At 40.4% G+C, this 22,357-nt stretch overlaps 1 protein-coding gene across 1 annotated transcript in view; it reads left to right on the forward strand.

Moving 5' to 3' along the window:
- Positions 1-22,357, forward strand: part of LOC143897928 (interleukin-1 receptor accessory protein-like 1-B) — a 168,117-nt gene that overhangs the window by 105,554 nt on the left and 40,206 nt on the right. The window contains exon 3 of the mRNA XM_077406918.1: positions 18,907-19,120. Coding sequence (XP_077263044.1) covers positions 18,907-19,120 — 214 coding nt within the window. The remainder of the gene's footprint in view (positions 1-18,906; positions 19,121-22,357) is intronic.

The raw sequence follows: 22,357 nt of genomic DNA on the forward strand, positions 1-22,357 counted from the left end.
TGATCTTACAGATCAGAAAATTTACAGGTTTGAAGAATATAGCATTGAAATATTTTTTAGTTAAAACAATTTATCGCGTATATTTGTATTTGGTAAATTCGTTCGTGAAAAACCGATTTTTATAGATTCACTTATCCAGTAATTCAATGACATATCTATATCTTATATCTATATACATATATCTTTATATAGCTATTATACTAACTAAAAAAAGTCAAACATGTACCATTGGAATTTTTTTTTGTTTTATATTGATTCTATAAATCCTGTATATTTACATTGGTCCTATACATTTGTGTCGAACGTACTTTGTGCAAAATGAAGAGAAAGATCATGCATGCAAGTATAAGAATAATCGAGAGTAAACGCTTTTCCTCGCGTGTCTTGGGACCGGATTAATGAATAAATTCCTTACATGAGCTGAGAAAGCAATCGCTTCGCGGAAAATTGCCAGCCAGGAAAATTGGTACGACCCAACCTCTCTCTCTCTCTCTCTCTCTCTCTCTCTCTTTCTCTCTCTCTCTCTCTCTCTCTCTCTTCTGCGTTACGCGATCGAGCGAGGTGCGTAGGTGAAAGATTCCGCGAACGGCCAATCGAATCTCCTTCGTGGAAGAGCAGTTCACTCGCCGCGGTATGCACCGCTCCGCATCTGTTCACCGATGGCGCGTCCCAGATGTGCCGCAGTTTGACTTTCGGAAGAGCGCGGCCGCCGCAACTGCAAGAGGAAATCGCGTATTCTTTATGGTTCTCAATCTTTGCATTCTCCCAAAAGATTGGAAAAAAAAGATAGCTTTCAATCTCATAAAGATGAGACTTCCTCGCCACACAAGATATTCGAGAATTTTTGAACGTATTCTAAGAAGATATATATGGTTTAAAAAATCCATTACTTGTATTTTATTACCTATGTACATACATAGTATCGTTATCTTCATAGAAAAGTAAGATTAGATTAAAGAGAATGATTGCACAAGGGCTAGAAAAGGATAAAATATTCATGTGTACTTTTCAAGAAACGTGATTCCTTTATTTGGAACAGATTTCGCTTTTTTTTTTATAGTTGCCAATTGATGAATCACTCGTTAGCGAACTAGGTGTCGGCAAAACGTTAACAATAATTGTCTTAATCGCGCCTCATTGACTTATCAGCCGGTTCTTGGGACGACAAGCGAAGCGTATCAGGGTTATCATTACAACGACTATTTTGTCTGGCCTATATTTTTCGAGGTAGGTGCTGTTAAAGCCGTCGTTAAATTACGGGAACGCGTTCGGGGAAACTTTAATCGGAGTTCCTTGAAACAAAGGCAGTGCCACGCACGCTTGACGTTTGTGTTCGACTCGACCATATCAGCATAAGTGCAACGGATTATTGTCGCCTCGATGCGTTGTCCTTTATTGCGAATGCGATTGCTTAAAAGAGTTTTCAATTCATTTTCTACCAACGAGAGAGTTTTTAATTCATTTTCCATCCGAAAAGATTTTTAAATTTCTAATTTGCAGACATTTCAAATATTTAAGCTTTCTTAATCCTGCAGAAAATTTTTATAAATTTTTAACGGAATATTAAATATCTCGGATTATTAAATAAAATATTTTAATAATTTAATATTTGTATATATTTTTTTTAAATTGGACTATTAGAATATTAAGTTTTATTTTTTCAATGCACTTATTGTCTCTTTCCAGCTGTAACTAATTCTTTGACTACGATTTATTATTAGGTTTTTTTTTATTGGAATTCACACACATACGTGATTTAAAATTTTTATCAAATTTGCCATCATTTTATCAATTTTACATTTATTGTACATATACACGTATATGTATATTATGTATATAATATATATAGAATAATTATTCATACATAGAAGTGCAAAATTTTGCTGATTTGTATACCTAAACAGTACGATTATTCGTGTAATCCACATCTGTTTGATTAAATACGCTTATAAAATTATAGCTCAAGCTCGACATATTTGGACGGTAACTGCCGAATAATTCGCGGGAAGCTGTCCGGTTCGCTTTTATCACCGCGCATTATCGTCGTGTACGCGACAACTAATTTCCGCCGAGCCGTTTCATTGATCAACATACGGCGAACGTACCTATACGGCGAATCAAATTGTCGCAATTTCAGCGGCGCGGCGCTGACAGTTTTTTCTCGCCCGGGCTCCGCGTAACAAATACAAACCAACACGCGTCGACAGAGATCGACGCTGCAATTTTTCGCCCCAGGTATTTACGCGGTGCATTCCGACTCCGCGCGTGTATAAATTCACGTACGCGTCCACGCGCCCGTTGGCAGTTATTATTCGGCGAAACAGAAACTCGATCGTCTGGCGAAACCCCCCCCCCCCGCGATCGTCCTGACGACGACGATGAATTCGATTTTCGCCAAATTGCGATTCGCCCCGGGTAAAACGTTGTTGCCAATCGCCGCCCGACACTCTTTGTCGCCGCCGAGATCGATTCCCGTCGTTACAAAGGCGATCCAGACGCGCGCGGCATCCGAAAGCCGGTCGATCCGCAAGAGTGTCTGTGGTGCTGCGAAATTCTGATATTCGCGATGGAACGGACGATGAAAAATTGTGCGATACACACTCGTGCAATATTGTATTTCAAATTTTTTTATCTTATCAAATAAAACGTTACATTGAAACAAACAATATTAATATGTCGTTCTTCAAACGCATCAGTACTTCAATATGTATCAATATATGATTTTTATTGCTTGAATTGTTAAAATTGAACTTTATTATTGCCATTGTATGAATCCGGAAAGATCTAATTTTACATAGGAATGTAGAATGCTTAGAGAGGACACAACGTGGCTGAGGCAGGCGTTCTAGATCGCTATATAGTTTCGTAACTCCGCTAAGAGGCTTTTATATACGCGGAATTCCCAGCCTTAATTCTTTTGCTTACCAAAACTTTCCCAGAGTTTTTTTTTCTTTCTTTTTGCTTCCTCATAGAGGAAGCTTTGTTTTCGTATAAAAATTTTTTTTTAGTTGCCGCTGCCAATGTGTTTAGAATGTTCTAAAACGTCGAAAAATCGCTATTTTAAAAAATGTTGGTATGTGTGCATGTATGTATGTGCCAAATTTACCGAAATTTCTATAACTTCAGAACTGATTAACCAAATCTTAACCAATTACATATGAAATAGGGGTAGAAAAGATTGAAGATTGATGAATTATTTTAAAATTTTAACCTTTGGGCATGCATCTCAAGTCTCAACAATTGGGACTTTTCATAAATTGAAATTTTTTGACAATTTAGTATTAATTATTGCAATTTTTCTAATTCTATTATATTCTTCAGTCTTTTCTACCCCGATTTCATATATATAATTATAGATGAAATACTTCTTGAAATCGTAAAAGAAGAGGCAAAGAAACGAAAGCTTGTAAGAGAAAATAAAAGTGATGTCGAAAAAAATCCGAAAAAAGGCAAGTGGAACAGAATAGGAAAGAGAGAAGAAAGAAAAAATAGAGAAAAAAGAAACAAGAAAGAAAAGGTTATAGCTCTCTTTATAATAAATCTTTATGTATATAATTATATATCAAACATTAAAGATTTTAATTTAATTTATATATTATTATAGATAGAAAAAGATTATGTTACAACACCATATGCCAAATATAAAAGTGTATCTGTTTTGTTCCTTGTGCAAGACAAAAAACCAAGAAAAAACATTAAATTTACAAAAACAGGTAAATAAGTATCTAAGAAATAATCATTTCTGTTTTAAATTTGCTGTTATTATATATTGAATTTATTTATTGCATTCAAACAAAAATTTGTTCCGTTACATTATCGCTCTTATCGAAGAGAGATAATGTAAATTGTAATTGTAAGTAGTGATTATAATATTCAGGAACTCAATATACTCCGAAACAATTACAAGATACAGGTATTGTAATAACCGATTGCAGTTTTGAGGAAGAGATAAGTGTCGCCACTCAAAATCGCGATCCTCCTTTAACTCCAGTCTTCGGGCTCCAGAACTCATCATCATAAGGCTGGAGCCCGAAAAGACGTGTTAGGTAGAACACGTCTTTGATGTTTCGACCCTCCGGCATGTCGTACCACTTGTACCATGAATGGTCGATGCTCGATCCGGACGCATCGGTGCGTCCAGCGAGACGGAGGAAGGGAATCAGCTCTGGCGACCACTTGGAATCGTCCTTTTGCAAACTTCGATTCGAACGTTAACGTCGCCATGTATATCGCGCCCCATATACATTTACATTTTATAAAAAATTAAAAAATATATGAATTATATAAATATTTTTTACCTTTACCTACATATATATATTTACTAAATATTTTGATATACTATATTTATCTTACACATATATAATTCTAGTTAGTTACTATATTATTTTTATAAACTTTTTAAATAATATCTAATTATATATTGTGTGTGATGTATAATAATTATTTAAAAAATGTTTATGAAAATAATATAAAATAAATTGATGTATATAACAATTAAAGTTAGCGTAATGTAAATATTAACTTTTTAAAATCACACATAATATAAAATAAAAAATATTTTTATATTTTTTATTGTTCTATCAAAAACACTGCGAATCTTTTTTAATTTACTACACGTATGTTTACCGCACGAATGTTTTAAAAGTTTTCATATAATGAAAAACACGTGATATTTTCGAACGGCTATTGTTTCACTTACATGATATATTTCACACAGGAAATAATACGTATTGTATAAATATAATTATTAAACGATGGTAAACATAAAATCTCTTTACAGAATTAAATGTATATATAATTGTACAATTTTATCTTTCTGCAAGTCACAACACAATTTGTATTGAAAAAAATTACCGAAAGAATTTAACATTGTCAAAAGGAAAATTTAGCCTCGCAGGGATATTGAAGATGTTAAAGGATTTCGTGGGAAGGAAGAGATTTCTGAATGATGCGATGAGCAGCCCTCGGAGAGTCAAACCTCCCTGTTGACACACCGCCGACATACTACCGCCGATAAATTTTCACGCGATCATTCCGCGCGTCACCTTCAGCGCTCCACCTAATTTCTTTCTCGTTTCGACGAGTATCAAACCACCCCCGTCACCCGTCCGTCGATTCTTTTCTCCTCTTCGCACCCCATTCGCAACTATCATTTGCACCCACCACTTCGGGGGTTTACAACTCGGCGACGCCGTTCGGTTTATCGCCGCCGGCCGGTTTATCGGCCTTTTGGGTACTCGATTTACGATACGCGCGAACTTTAAGAGTTGGGCGGGTGTGCTGTTTACCCTTACGATCTCTCTTGTCGTAAAGTCCCGAATCCTCGTAAATTTCGCTACCCCGAAACATTTACTTTCAGGAGGATCATTATCGCGTAGTAAATAGCCACGTAAAGGACGTCAAAACACAAACGGATCTGAAATATAGAGTACACAAAATATATTTAAAAAGTACCGAAGAAAATCGGAGAAATCAGGTGTCAACAAGAGAATTTATATCAAAAATCTAGAAATATGGAATTAAATTTAAAAATTCCGAAAATGTTACTGGATTCTCTTTTTGAAGAGATCAAATGTGTTCAAAGGAGTCTCGAGGTCCGAGAATCTGAATCTGAAATCCAAGCAGATCTGAAATTGAATTTATGAAATAAATTTAAAAAGTTATTGAAAAAAGAACAGAAACCGAGAGAGTACGACGAGAATATATATGTATCGAAAAATCTAAAAACATGGCATCAAATTCCAAAATCCCGAAATTGCGCCTGCTATATAGATGCTCTTCCCAGAGTGATCGAATGTCCGAAATCCAAGAATCTCGGACGTGCCAACTCGCGGTCTAAAAATACGCGGGATACGCGTATATATCTCGGGATCACGCGATCACCGTCTCAGAATATGATTCCGCGGCTTATTGCTAATAACCCGCATTAATACCTAACGTCGATCTAGAACACATCAGGCACAAAGGGGAGAGGCGAAGGAAGAGAGGAGACCGGCGGTCATGACTACCGGAGGCAATATCTCAAGCCTAATTGCATCGTGCGGCTGATGTTGCCGCGCATCGGACGTGAGCGCCGTGCAGCCCGCGTGCAGCTGTAGTTCCGTCGCGGAGGACTACGATGGCGATGATGATGCTGCGAGCGATGCAATTATTAGTAGTGCAGTCCCGTGTGGATGCAATGCTACGGATATCAGATTCCAGATATAGCTGGTAGTTAATTACAGCACCAGGTCGTTAGATGCGAATTGTAGATATTGAGATGTAATCTGCTGTGAAATTGTATTTAATCATACAATATTCTTATTAGGAACGCGCGCCGTTAATTAGCGAAATACGATATATCGTACATTGTTTAATATTAGACATGATGATAAAATTGATAACAAAGCTATTATAAATTTTTAAGTCTTACTTTTTATGGAGTTTAACTAAGAATCGATGCTCAATTCAACAGAAATTCAATTTAACGATAATTAACGCAGATAATTAACATTAAAGACCAAAGATATGCAGCAAAAATAACGAACTTTGTCAAATCTTTCGTTAAGACAAGATCGACTCGGAATTCTTCGAAAAATCTATCATTTCAACTGACTTAATTTTATTTTATATAAGTATCGGGTATACGGTTTCGACTAGCACACCCCGTAGACTCGCGGTTTTAATTTGCGAATGGCGTCCGCAAATATAAGGGGATCAAGCCTGCGGGAATCTCTTTATTTTTCTCCTCGTCGCAATTTCCATCTCTTGAAATGAAACAAGGTATTTCTTCGGCTGGACGCTGAAATACCATTGGCTAACGACTAGCGTCTGGCACCATTTCATCCTTCCTCCGTATAACTTTTCATCGTGTATCCGCAGTTTTTGCACGAAGTACACGGACGATATTTTTCCGCGCGCTCGGTTCATTATAATGTTTTTTTTTCGTGATAGAGATTTATTCATTGGTCGCGACGATCGTAAGAACTGAGATCACCTATTGATCCTCCTTTATTGATAGCGACAATCTTTATTTAAATTTTTTTAGCACATTTTTCGTTCTGCCTTCGAAATAAATTTATAATTAAACGTCAGCCGAAGAAAAGGAGGAAGCATAGAAATTGTAAGAGGATTAAGAAATTGCAGAGTGTGTATATATATACCAGTTGAAGCGACTAAGTATTTATAAGTCTTTGAGAGTGTTTCTTGGGACGTAATTTAAAGTGAAATTGCACTCGCTATGCGTTTTATGAGTATTTTTATTGAGCCTTTGGGAAATTGTAAAATGTCAGACAGTTAATAATTTACTCTTTGAAAATAATAATTAACGATATTTTAGGAAAATATTCTTTTATGTTTCTATTTTAATAATTTCGTAATTTATTTAAAAAAAAAATATATATATATACATATATTGGATTAATAATTAATATACAATTTTCTTGTATAAACTACGATATATACTTTAATCGATATTATATCAATTTATTTTCTAACTATTTTTAAAGAATTAAGTGAATCCTTTTTACATAAAATTATATATTATACCTCTTTATTTACAACAATTACGAGATACTCAAGTTTTAAAGACATGTCGAGTCGGGAATGTCGGGATGCATTTCTGCCGCGATTTCTCCTAATCCCTATAGTCGTTCTGGCCGTACTTCCGCGCACTTTCTCCAATTCCAAACGAAATAGCTGTGCATTCGGATTCTCTCGCGGGTGAAAGAAACCGTGCGCGGAAAGTGCATCCGGAGCCGGCAGCCCCTGCACGGAGAGAAGCGTCGGGGCGGCTCTTATCGCGCGCCGCGCGGTACCCGGCATGCGCGCCATATGTGCCCGTGCACATGCACGATGCACTGGATGCACGTCGCGCCGGTGCATTTAGGAACCGCTCGCTGAGAGAGTCCGCGGTTGCACTTAGCTACGCGGAATGGCTGGCGATAGCGCGCCGGTATTGTCGCGCGTGACGCGATAAACTTTGACGACGCCGCGCGACAATAAAAGCTCCACCTCTCCCTCACCCTCTCGTCCATCGGGGTCGGTTAATCCGCGGCGCCCGCTTCTCACAGGAAGCGTTGATAAGAGCCGATAAGCTAGTCGACGCGCCGCGCCGGTTTTGACGTTTCGGGGGGTGGAATAATTTTCGCGGGTTTGTTTCGGCTCGAAAGCAAAAATTATGCTCGAATTACTCCAAAATTCCGCGCGCGCACCAAGATCCCCGATAATAATCCGAGATACACGCAGAATCGAATTCGCGATTGAACGCGAAGTAAAAGGGGAGAGAAGAGATCTTATCTCAAACGATAAGCGTCGAGCGCATATAATAAAAATATAAAAAAAATAGCTAAAAACTGAGCGAATAATGTTATTGGAAAACAGACAGCATATATGGGAAAAATAGACGGGCGAGGAATTGTGAAAATATTGATAAAAAGTTTCGCCGATCGCGAAAGATCGCGATGAAAAATTCCATTCAAAAAGGATGTATATGCGCTCAAAATTAAACGACGCGAACGTGAAAACGCTAAAACGGGAGTAGCATGGAAATACGTCGTGCGCGCAAAAATATTTCGCGCAAATACACGCCGGGTCAGACGAGTAAACGAACAGCGGAAATTTTGATACTCGCGACCGTATTTCGAGCGAGGGCTCCGTCAGATCTCAACGTGGCGTTTAATTGAATATGAAAAGCGTCATTTATTTAATTAAATATAATAACGTTGCGCTGGAATTGATTACGATTGTCGTTTCGGCATCATTACACGCCACCCCGCTCCCTCTCTTTCTCTCTCTAATTGTTATATTACAACTGTCATTGCGCAATTGCGATCGTAACGTCATTACGCTATCGCGAAATCTCATTTAATCCCGGCAACAATACGGCACGAATGACGCACGGTCGGGCGCGATGCATTTTGCATCGTCGAGAAAACCCGCTGGAAATTCCGCCCGAGGTTCCGGCCGAAGGGGATGCATTGGGTTAACGGGGTTACCAAAGGATACTACACCGAGATACCGGCGGGAGAAAGGGAGGCGAGGAGCGAGATGGCCCGTCTTTCCTTGTTACATCGCGCCGCTGCGGTTAATTGATTAACGTCCCCGTGAGGCCATTGGCCGTTAACATCGCTCCACCGAGGACCCTCGTGGCGCCTCGATACATCTAATAAAACTCCGCCGCCACGAGACGCGGCGAGAGATGGCCACGATAGTGCGACCACGGGTCGCTATAAATGAACTTCATAATTCGTGAGGGTTCACTCCGGCGGACACGGTTTCACACTCGACTCACGCGAAATTATGAACTTGTCGCGAGTTCGCACCGATCTCCCTCAAAACCTAAATATGACAAATTCACCCTGGCGCATCGGCGAAACTCGCGCTGAAAGGTATACATTTCGCGAAGGAATTAAAATAAAACTCGTAAAAATATTTCGAATCAAGAGTCCAATTTGATTCGTTAAAATCAATTCAAGCTTCCACGAGCTGCTTGAAATAATTCAACAGTCTACCTCAAAACGATCTTTTGTAAAATGAGAAATTAAAATGGTTAAATGATGAGAGGATGATAAAAAGGATAACAATAGCGCGTAATTTAATTCGATTTTTCCGTTCCTTTTTCTGATCCGTCCGATCGTAAATCGAGACTGTGTCAAATTATAAATGGCATGCCGAAATGGATTTCGGCGAGGAGAGAAAATCGTGCCTCTACGAAAGTCAGACGCGAATTTTCTAGGAATACGTTCCCCGGTTTTATATTGGCTGTCGCCCTGCACCGTGCACACCTTACACAATGCACCTGTCCGCGCGCGCTCAGGTGTCGTGTGTCCAGGTCGGGCCTGGTAATCCTCGAGAAACCGCGCGCGTCTCCCCCGCTTGATCCCCCGGTACACGAGGACGTGATCAGACTGAAACTCAACTCTCGGGGCTCTCCCGATCGCCCTTTCGAGGACGAATCTCATTGCGGCAATTTCGCCGAGAGCCAAATTTGCCTAAACAAAGATATATTCTACCTGATTGCATGCAAATGCGGGTGTATAAAGTTTTACTCTGCATGCGTATTAGTCTCGCGCTTTTGCCATTAAAATTTCAGGCGATTGCTTTGCGTGTAAAAATTTCACGATACGCACCGCGGAAAATTTTCACGAGAGAAATTCTAGGAGCGGAAGCTCTAACTCTGAAACTCTTATTTGTCCATTTATTCTCGTCTAATTTTATTTATCCGAAGATATTGATCTTTGCTTTTGCGCGCCGAGATTAGAATGCGCAGAAATCAGTCTCTTCCGAAGAACAATAGCAGAGTTTGGCGCAAAACTGTAATTTGAGATAATATATTTTTATGCCAATAAGCATTTGTAAATTGCGTCAAAGGACGGGGCATTATTCGATTGTTGCTGAAAAAGATTATCTTCCGCTCGCCGAAGGAATCCGTAGCTCCGGGATGTACAATTTCTAGGATGGAAACTTATGAATAACATGCACGCGACTCGCGGTATCTTGTGTCCACAAGCCGTAAGCTCCTCGGGGAATCAGTTCTCGGCGTATCCTGTGTACTTCTCCACATCCCTTGCAACCGTAGAGACGATTCCTATGTGGAAATTTCCTCCTTACAGCTTCTTACGTAAACAGCCCTTATTGTTCTTTGCACGCGAAACAGCATTAATGTGGTTTCCTATTTTCCTTCTGCAGCATTATACAATATACTTAAAAGTGCAAGAGGTCAATGAAGCGGAAAATATCATTTTACAGTATACTTTAAAAAACTATTTCCTAAAAATTTAATATCACATTTTTTATATGATAAATATACAATGAAAAAACATTTTTTTTTTCGTTTTGAAAAATAATCTTGATCGAGTCCGCAAAAATTTGCGTTATTATAGATAAGTTTGCATTATCATTTTTTGAAACTAAAACGATATAACTTTTAAATATGTGAAAATGACTTTGTAATTGCGAATAAGAATCGTGAACTATATTTTTTTAAATTATTATCTTTGATTCTAAAAAAAAACTCCGATTTAGAGTTAATCCTTTAAAACTTTAAAATATACCATCGATTTTTGAGGTCAGAGACAACACAAATACAGCGGTGTAAAAGTAACGAAGGTAATGAGAGAAAATAATTCTTATGCGTGTAATACGGAGTCGCGTAACGAGGAAAGGATAAGTATACTTTTCTGCAGTAACTTACACATGGGTTAAACCCATTGTTCAGCACCCTCCTTCTTACAATGCATATCCCCCATTCGCCCGCAACTAAGCCATTCTACTACTCTCTGCCCTACTGCTCGAGCGCGCCGTGAGAAACACAACCGATACGACGGAAGCTCGCCCGGATTTCCCGAGCGCCGACAGTTTTATTGGCGGAAACTTTGCTTGTTCGACCGTCTGTTTTTCCCCGTCGATAGTTTGCGGCACGGCGGCGACCTGGGGAAACTTTCGGATCAACTGCGCGAAGAGACTTTCCTAGCCCGACGGCTTTAGGAGTCACTTCGGTTTGCATTGTCTGCCGGTGTCTGTCGGTCGGTACTTCCGAGTGGAGGGATGATTGCCACGAGGGGTGTGGGAAAGGGCGCGATCGAAATTCCGTGTCTGCCACCGCGCGCGCGACTCGAGTGGGTTAACAACTTCTCGAATGGCATTAAGACTCTATCGGTGTTGCTCAAGACGCGCCATTCACGTGTGGGGGAATTGGGCATCGGCGTAATCTTATCGGCGAGTACGGATCGATTACCGAACAGATGTTTTATTCGGAGAATTTTGTAACGGAGGTCAACAAAATTTTTATTTTTATGAATCACAGCGTGGTGGAATATAAATTTTTAGGTACATTTATACATTTTTATAGTCAAAATCATTAATCATTAACACAAGATAAAATTGTCGACGGAAAAATACAGATATTTTTGTCACAATTGTATATTTTAATGAAAGCGAAAAATAATTATGCTTAATGACGTCTTCTAGACGGTTATAATAAAAAATAGATATTTCCTACATTTTATTTCTACGGTTTTTCTTTGCTATAACACACTGATTTAGTGTACTTTATTCGAGTCCTCCTTAAAAAATGAAAATCCAAGAGTATCTATATATAGGAAAATGAAATTACATCTCCTTGGAGTAAGGAAACTGAGGCACCTGTTAAATTCCCGCTGAGGAAAAGTCGAGTCGACGTTCATCGAGGAAAATACGTATCGTATTTTCCAGCATTTTAACGTAGAAATTGCACGGTTGCGAGAAAGTATATAGCAATGACGGCTGACGTTTCGTGCCGGCGATTTCTTTCTTTTTTCTTCTCTCTTCCTCTCTTTAATTTTTTTTTTGTTCGCGGTTGCACTCCGCGGCTCGCTCCCAACCCGAAGGAAGACACCCCGCGCGCATCTTTTGCAACAAAGTATCGGCGAATTCGCCGGCACGTGACACTCTCCCACATGCATCGCGACGTAAAAGGGCCCCTGTCCGTTTACGTTGCCAGGAGGGCGCAATGTTACTCTGATCAATAAATTGCGCCGCGGCCGACGGACGGAGCTATCCCCGCATCGATTCGCATCGCCGCGATATTAAACGTTGAAAATAAATCGCGGAGCGGCTCGTCGCGATCGATAGATCGTTATACACGGGCAAGGGCCGGCGGAACTTTGCGATTGATTGGTGTGCGCGCAGTCAGCTGATGGGAGGCACTTGCGGGAAGGCACCGCGGCTCTACATCCTGCGAATTTTAAAGCGAGTTGGCAAATGAATCAATGTAGAACTCGATGGGAACTTATTCTCACAAAGTATCTAAATAATTATTTTCTTTTAATTTATTTATCTGAACTTAACTTTTTTTTTTTTACTCTCTTCAGTGGAAACTTAGTAAGAGCTTCTCGGTGAATCTATAATTTAACTCCCGGAATCCTGTTTTGATCAATTCTTCGAACATCCTTTTAAAGTCTCGTCTAGTACCCCTACCCGCGCTTCATTGGGCGCTTCATCATTAATTGGATTACATGCTTTATAGAAAAAGATTTGAATAAATTTAATATGATATGTACTCTTCAGAAGATTTAATCTAATTTTTCAAATGTATTCCTTGCCGTCAAGGATCGCGAAGATTCTGGTATATGTATAGGTATATCTGTATATACGTATCCCGCTTTTGATATCATAAATTTAGATTAAATGAAGTTCAATCTTTATCAAAGTGGAAGTGGGTCACTTCAGTACTACGGTCTACGGTGCTGAATTTTCCGCTCCTCGGATGCCGTAATCCCTGGGCAACGTCAAGCAAGAGAGCGGAGCGTCGTCGCGTCCGTCTTTGATAGCGGTGCTCTCCATATTATCTCATCGCAGATTATGGAACGTGCCACGCATATTTCCGAGCGTCCAAGAACGCTCCGGTCGAGTCGTTCGCCTTACATCGCGTACTCGCCGGTGCCTGCGGCGTTACAGCGCAGCGGCCGCCGCGCGCGCGGTGCAACGGGCAGCTGGAAAACGTATTTTACGCTAAATTACGAGCCTGTCCCGGCCACAACCGCGAGATTCCAGCCGGACATTGTATGCAATAGACACATCTGGGGATAGATAGAATAACGTCCGCGGGACGAGCGCGCTTTTTGACTCGCCACTATCCGCGGTGACGCGCTCTTTCCGCCGCGGCGCGGCGCAATCCCCCGGAACCTGTAACCAGACCGCGAAACTGGGTCAGAACTGTAATGTGACTCCCCGGCGCTATATAAGCGCTACTTTGAATGGCATTTGGCTGTGTCTGTTTAAAATTACACGCGTGCATTCAGAATTGCGCGAGATGTAAAGTTAGTTAACCGCGCAAGGCATCCTTCGCGGTCGGTGAATATTTGTGCGCTGCTTCATTTATTTATAATCATGTTTATACTCTAAATGAAATAAATCGAGAAATCCATCCTTCACCGCGCAACTGCTGAACATGTTACGAATTATTTTGATATGGAGATTATTATTATCATCCTTTTCGAAATTTAATTCTCCCTAATTTTAATAAAATACACCAAGTTTTTATATATTGTTTCCAACATAGAACACATACTGCGGAAGTAATTTGCCATGGATATAACGTAATATCTATTTATAGCTATATGTAGATATAATTTATTTTCGCTCGCTGAACCGCGGAATCCAATTTTCCAGAACTCTTTTCATCATCGCATTTCGAATTTAACCGTAGTTTTTTTTTTTTTTTTAAATAATTTCAGATTCGCGGTTTTATTCCTCCCAGCGTTTTATTTCGCGCCATCGCTGCACCGCCGAGAGAAACCGCATTACGGCTGCTGAATTATTTTCCACTTTTTTTCGTCGAGTTATTAATCTTCTCCGATCCTCAATTTTCGATAATCTCGGTTCGTGTATCATTTCGCTCCTTTCCGATACACCGAAGATGAAAGGGTACAATCTTGCTTCTACGAGACGCGCGCTACATACACGCGATACCTATGTATGTACGTTACGTAAACGTACGCGGAGAAGAAACAGAGAGAGAGAGAGAGAGAGAGAGAGAGAGAGAGAGAGGGGGAGAGAGGGGGGCTGAAATAGCTAATAGGAGAGGAAGGAAGGCGCGAGGAGAGGCGAGAGATGGGGTGGGTTCGCTGCTTCGTGCAGCGGACGCGGAGAGAGTGATTTAATCAAGCCGTCTGCATTCGATTATCGGTCCGCAGTTACGTGGATCGTTACGTCGTTTCTCCGTGCAGAACGCGATTCGCCTTGCGTTAATTTCGCGCTAGTGCCTCTGGTCCGCCGGGCTCGTTCACGTTTAAACGCGCTCACGTAGCTGCGACAGATATAGATCATCTGGGGGAGGTGGTGGAAACGTCATAACTCAAAATGCGAACGCGTTCGGAGGGAAGTTTTTAAAGAGCTGAAGCCGCAGAAAGAAAATGGTAAACGTAATCACTTTAAATCATATCACCTTAAGAAAGATAAGTGAGCAAATTTAATATATAATTGTGTTATAGAATTACTTCAACAATCGATGATCAATTTCACACATTTCTGGATTTATTTTTCTATATATTTTATAATATACCAAGTTTTTAGAATTTTTTTTTAATTTCTTTAAATTTTATTTAATGTGAGGTACATGTATTTTTATTGAGAGCAATTTGCCACGGGTGTAATTTTTATTTACGGTTCTAAATATAGTTTATTGATCAAATTGTCTGCTTTAATCCTTAAGCAGCGGGTTGCGTTCACTTGATGATGTTTCAATTACTGCCGAGTATTAAAGGAGCCTTACATATTTTATTCATCCGAAATCTTGCGATTATTCCTTCGATATATGCAACAGCTTCTGCAATAGGTTTTATTAAAGCTTATATACTGTTCCACCAATCCGATCAAATGTTCGTTAAGAACGGATTGATTTTCCATTATTCGAAGAATTCGACCACATACTTAATGACTTTTTTTGCAGGCATTTAATTTTTGAAAGATATAATATATATTATGTGTTAGAAGATAATCGAGTTGTGTTGTCGAAGTGTCTTACCTTTCAAAATATTAAAGAAGCAGACGCTCGTTATTTGCTTCTTTATTACTTTAGTCAGTTGCTCCCTTTATTCGCTCGAATTTGGCTTCTTGACTCTCTCATTTTGTGTTAATCTTTAAAAATTTAATAAAATCCTTGAAGATTTGTCTTAAAAAAAACTCTTATTATCTATGTTTATCGTTAATCCAATTTGTCTAAAGTTCGCTATTTAATTGAGTAACACTCTACGATTATCAGTTGCGCTAATTTAACTTAACAACCGCCAATTTATTGTGTTTCTAAGACGCAGCATATCGATCAGGTTAGGTTAGGTTCCGTCAATATTTTATCTGGATGGATCTAATGGAACCATAGAGGCTTAGGTGAACGACGACGAGGCCGTTAAGCGAGCACAAATTGGCCGGTTTCCGATAAATATCGACTCGGGCGTAAAGCTGCAAGAGCTTTACGAGATTAATAGTCTTACCCGGACGCCACGATGAGCAACGGGAGTCGCCGCCATCTTGGAAATCGCCATCGCGAATATATACCGTCGCCGTGCCATGATGCTCCCCGCGAACCTCCGCCCTTCGTTTGCCGAACCTAACTGAGTGTAACTTAGCCTAGCCTCTCACGAAATTACCCTACCCGACCGCGGGGTGTAATTAAATCGTTACAGCAGCCTCGCCGCGAGGAGATCAGCTCTGGAAAATGGCGGCCGCTTTGAAGGCGCTCCTGGCGCTCACGGCAATTCGCCGAATTTAGCGGCGCTCAAGTCCCCGTCGTGATTCGATTATACGATATTAATTGCGAACCTAATAGGCGAGCATATTCAAGCGCCCGTTACTTCCCGACTAATGGAACTTGTCTTCCACTCTTTGAGGGAAAACGTTAACTCGTTCACTTTGCATTCACGCTTAAGGTTAACTTGGGCGACGCAACCATGAAACTTCTTCGAAGTTATCTTCATCTTATTTTATACATAAACCTCGAGGGGGAAAAAGAGCGAGAAAGAGGATTTTAAACAAACTTTGAAGGAATATTTTTCAATTTTTTGTATCTAAAGTTGGAATCAAGATAATTGTGCTGAAATTTATTTTTCTTCTTTTTAATCTAATTACTAGAAGAATCATTCTTAAATCATTCTAATGCAGATATATAGTCGCGAAACGGAAGACGGAAGACTGGATATACCGCCGATATCGCGATCGCCGACCCGAACCTCTAAATCAATATAACCCTAATCTAACATAACCCGATCGCCGGCGGATGCCGCAGAGCTCGCGTTTAGAGCAATGGCGGCGGGGCAATGGATATGCGCGGGCCTATGTATCATAATCTCGACAGTCCGGGGGTTAGTTAGCAGTTTGTTTGTACCCGAATATCCGGCCGACCGGATGCCGCATGCCGCGTCGCCGGATGCGGCGAGGCGCGCGGAGACGCATACTAACGGCGCGCGCGGCCGAATAGTTCGGATGTGCCGCGCTTTTTCGAAACGAGGTTGAAGCTCATTCGTGCACCTGTTCGTGTCCGGGATTCTCAAATAACGAGAAGCACGAAGAACGGAATACCAAGATAAAATCGAGGGAAAATCGATAAGAGTCGTTTAAACTTGTTTTTCAATTTTCGCGTTTTAAATTTGTAACGTCTCTCGATCGACAAGAGAAAAATAGAGCCTTGGCGAGTTTCCATTGTTAAGAATGATTATTATCATATTTTTGGATCATTAATTTATCATATTTATCTTATGGCAAATGGAAGATGATTTTACCATATGCATGATGAATGGATATATGAATTTATCATATTTGGAAAATAAATCTGACAAAACTACATCGATTTTACTTACATTAGTCATAACGCTGACGAAAATAAAAAAAATCGTGAAACATTAAATCGCGGGAAGTGAATGTATTTTTGTATACATTATTGTTATAAATATATACGCGAGGAGAAAATAATGTTTCTGAAATTAAGACTTCGCTGCAACTCGGAAATTCATTTATCTCGCAAGGAGGTAAACATAATTAAAAAATACACCTCCCCAAGCTGATCCGCGAGCGAACTTCTCTCGTTTAGATCTCTCCGAGTAGCGCGGAACGCGAATTTACGAGCACGTCTATTGATTTTACGTGATTCATTGTGAGTTTCAGGATATTACGTAATACAATCCTTCTATGTATATTTGAGGCCACTTTACGATATCATGCCGAACGGTTTATAAAAGCGAAACATCCAGCAAAATATAGCAATAATTCAAATGGCACCGTGTGTGTTGACCGTTCAACTATACGCATTCATCAATTTTAATCAACGGTAATCGATAAGTGCAACATGGGCTCTTTTCGCGCGAGCGAGCGCGCGCGCATTTTCGATTTAATAGACGGCTGTTTAATTTTGCGTTTTTCCCGCATCAATGCTGATTGAATTACCCATCCGGGCGTCCCGAACGCACTGTCTCCATTTCCTCTCGCGCCGTTCCGACCCAACGACCTGTGACCTTCCGCCATCCACCATCCACTATCCGCCGGCTTCTTTCATTCGATGCCCTCGATGTCTACACACTCCCGTGCACACTTCGATGCCGGCGTGCTCTACAGTGTGTTTCAAAGGCCGGCTAAACGCGAATTGAGCTAATTAAATTAATTAATCGAATTGTCTGTCACTATCCGACGAAACTAATAGAAATTGCGATAGTTGTAAAGCATAGCTCAAAGAACTTACAGGTACATTAAAATTTGAAAGGAAATATTTAATTATTATTTTATATATATCAAAGAATTTAAGAAAATGCGAGAAATATTAATAATTCTTCATTCCTAATCTAAATTATCCGTTTAAGATTTATAGTTTATTAATTAATATTTATAATAATATATATAATTGTCATTTAATATTGAATATTTAAAAATTATGAGGACGGAAGTTGAACGTGAGAATTATTTTTTTAATAATTATTTTTAAGTCGATTCTTTATAATGGATCCGAAAAGATTCGTATGACGGATTAAATGGTTTTTACGACCTCGTCGTAGCGAGATGGAAAGACACTGCCGAAAAGTGTTTTCGCATTAAATATGAATACGCGGAGAGGATGAAACGCGGCAAAATAAATGGCGGGGGAGTATATCATGGTAATGCAGGTTACTCGTAATTCATGGCAACGCGCGCGGGGACCGCGGCGTGATGGGAGGCGATATTAAAGTGATTTTCATTTTTCGTATACGATTCATTATATCTGCCACATTAAGGAGTGTCGTTAATCATCGGGGCGTTATTAAACGCCGCCGAAGATAAGACGACCAATTAAATTTCCGAACAAACGTGCGGATTAGCGCGCGCTAATTGTATGATATTTATACATGTACGATTTGTACACGCACATATACGTGTGTCTGTAAATGTTATAATTTAAACTCACCGTAGACGTGATCTGAATTTCAGATGAGGAATCCGGGGTCTACACGGGGAAACCTTTGCCCACTTATAGACCGAGCTCGCAGTTGGTGCCCCTGGGAGGTACACTCAGACTCTTCTGCGAGGCTTACCTGGGCAAGGTTGACCTGCCCGACGCCAAGAACTCCGTCACCTGGTCGAAAAGCGACAGCAACGTGACACTGCCCGGTCACGGTAGGATAGCACAGCACAGAGTGTCGCGGTAAGTCGAGAGAATAATTATGCGCGGAACATATTTCCACCCGGTAAATATGTTAAGCGTATTTGAATAGTTTGTAAAAATTCTGTAATTAAGAAAGGTACGCAATATTTCTGTGATATTAGGAAGAATAGTGACAATCATTCCGTGGTTAGTAAACACCGTCTTACACACAACCACGACTTTAATTGGCAACAAGCGAAAATTTTGTATAAAGAGAGACAATTCAAGAAACGAGAAATTTCAGAAATGTTTTTTATTAAAAAATGTGATAGCGCAATCAACCTGCAAAAAGATGCAGAAAACTTGCCCGCGAATCACAACCGCGTGATTGGTGTCACCTAGTTTTTGCACTTTTTGTTCTGCTCGTTTCCTTCTGTGAACACATCTAATTATTATTGTATCGGTCATTTTAGTATGACTTCGACTGTCACGCTGTACGGATGTGTTCGCAGATATGGCTTACGATGTGTTTTCTCGTCCCACACCGTTCTGTTCTTATATTTTTTGACGCACAGAATATGCAAGCTGCTTATTTTAGTTTATATACGTTAATTTATTTCAATTTTTATTCTAATTTTTCATCTCATGACTTCTGAGCGATTATTTTATGACTTTTTAACGAATATTTTATCCCATTGATTATTATTAGTTTTTTCACTTTTTAGCTTTACGCATGCATGACGTAGTTAGGGCACCATGTCAGCAAACGTAATGAATAATTTGTACGCGGTTTTTGAGGGTTCATGGCTTGATCAATCACTTGAGAAGGGCTGAAATCGCAGCCGAAACGTTGTGAATTTAAATAAATTTATTATTTGGCCAGTCGGGTCGAACAAAAAACTCCGAGGCCCTAGTTTAGGGCCAGGTGGGTCCTAAGGCCAGCTCAGCGAGGACAGAAACCTCGCGTAGAGCAAAAGGGCAAAAGCTGGCTTGATCTCGATGTTCAGTACGCATAGAGACTGCGAAAGCACGGCCTATCGATCCTTTTGGCTTGAAGAGTTTTCAGCAAGAGGTGTCAGAAAAGTTACCACAGGGATGGCTTGTGGCGGCCAAGCGTTCATAGCGACGTCGCTTTTTGATCCTTCGATGTCGGCTCTTCCTATCATTGCGAAGCAGAATTCGCCAATAAGAAAACAATTTATTTAAAAAGTTAGTTTTATAACGCAGAGATAAATCGCAAGACTTTAGAAACTTTTAATTGTAGAAGCGGATTTAGAAAAATAAAATAAAAAACTTTAAAGGACTAACTAATATATATAATGCGAGGATAAACTGCAAGACTAGAGACTTTTGCGAGCGGATTTATAGAGATCGGAACCGTGTCGATGCCTCGATCTGAATAGGATCTACAAAGTGTCAAAGGCAACGGTATAGCTGAACGTCTTGTGCGAAGCAGCGCGCGTACGTGAACATCCGGCTGGCTCAGCAACGTTCTCAGTTCTTCGGGCTCCTGCTCACCCCCGCTGCGTCGGACGACGCTGCGTCGCGTAGGTCGGATCGTCTCTCGCGAGAGCGGGAGAGCTACTCTCTATTCCCTCGTAACTCAATTTTCCCGGCGATGCGGCCGTCACGGCGCGCATCGCCACGGTAAACACGGGCAAAACCACCGACTCGGCAACATACATCGCCGATGAAGGAAGCCCGTCCCGCGCCGCTCCGCTCCGCACCGCGCCGCGGCACCGGCATTACAGGCGAAATTACTCCCCCGTGCTGCTCGCTCGGTATCCTATACGCGGGCGACGCGTGCGAGAGCGGACGATTCGCCGTCGAGCGCAATTTTATTCCGCCGGATAATTGGATCCTCGGGGCCGCAGGCTCCGAGGCGTCGTTCCTCGGTTTCCGGCCCCCCTTCTCGCTCGGTCCCGCACATCTCGGCATTCCCCGCGAGCGCCTGGAGCCGAAATCGTTGTGAGAAAGTCAGTTCGGAGATTTTGACTTTAATTGTATTCTGCGTCTACTTCGTTATTTTAACGAGATCTTCCATGCATCCGGGAAGCGTGAACCGACTTATTGTGTTAGATATTTTCGATTAACGAAGTAGCGGGTCTCGGAAGAAATTTTAGAATAGATGTAAAATGAACGAAAGATTTGGAATATTTTGTACGTGTGTGTGAGAACGATCTGGGTCTTCTTAAAATAAAACATCGTTTATATTTAGCTTTGATTCATGCATTCAAAGTAACAAGCAAATAAACTAAGACTGATTTAATATGAGTAATGATATTAGATCGTTCCACATTACAAAATTGTTGAGAACAAACTTCCTATTTTTAAATAATTTTTATTGAATATATATATAGACCTATAATAATGATATTAGTTAATCAATTGTCCGCAAACTTTTTATGCTGTCGAACCTTTTAAAAAATTAGTTATTTTTGTGTATATATATTAAATATTTTAATACATATAGTTTTTTATTATACAGCAGTAAATTAAATTGCACATTATTAAGTTAAATACCAGAATTTCTTATAAACATTTTTCGACACAGTTTACGCACCATTACGTTAAGTAATAGTTTAAACTGAAACTGATCTAATAAGTAATGATATTATTTTGCAATATTCGATATTGCTAAAAATAAAAAAAATCAGCATTTAAATCCGGCGAGTCGAGTTTAACGAACGTTTTTGGAGTCTGTAAGACAATAAGAATCTGTCGTAACATCCTGCGGCGGCGTGTGTCGGGTTAACGTAATGGACTCCCCGAAGAATACGTGCTCGCGAAACGAGCGCATTTGTCTCTCAAGGCGAGTGGGAAAGAGAGAGAGAGAGAGAAAAAGAGAGAGAGACTAATCCGAATTCCCCGAGCGCGAACGAGCCGCGGCGCGGCGCGTCTCTTAATTAGTGGTCGGATTCGCTATACCTGTACATCTCGCCCTCGCACGCCGCCCGAACACCGTTGTTCGTGTAAACTAGACTTTACATCAGCGGCGAGCCGGTGGTTCGCGCCGGCACGGGGGGGAAATTGAGTTAAGCCGGAAGGGCCGAGGGTAGTCGCTCCGGGAAAAGAGGACAGAGTGAGATTTATCTTAACAATAACCTTTCAGGCGCGCGACGTCGTATATACGGGGGCGTCTTTTAAAAATAAGTGCGAAAAAGGTGTGGAGAGCGGCGCGCGCAAAACGGAACTCCGTTATCCCGAGCTCTTCCGAGAACGATACTTACGAGCCGTTTACTTTTTAAAAGTGATGTAAATTCAATTTCGAAAGAAATAAGTTAAAACTTGTTTTTT

The sequence above is a fragment of the Temnothorax americanus genome, unplaced genomic scaffold (assembly GCF_048541705.1).
Source record: "Temnothorax americanus isolate GAGA-0224 unplaced genomic scaffold, ASM4854170v1 Scaffold21, whole genome shotgun sequence".
NCBI classification, from domain to species: Eukaryota; Metazoa; Arthropoda; class Insecta; order Hymenoptera; family Formicidae; genus Temnothorax; species Temnothorax americanus.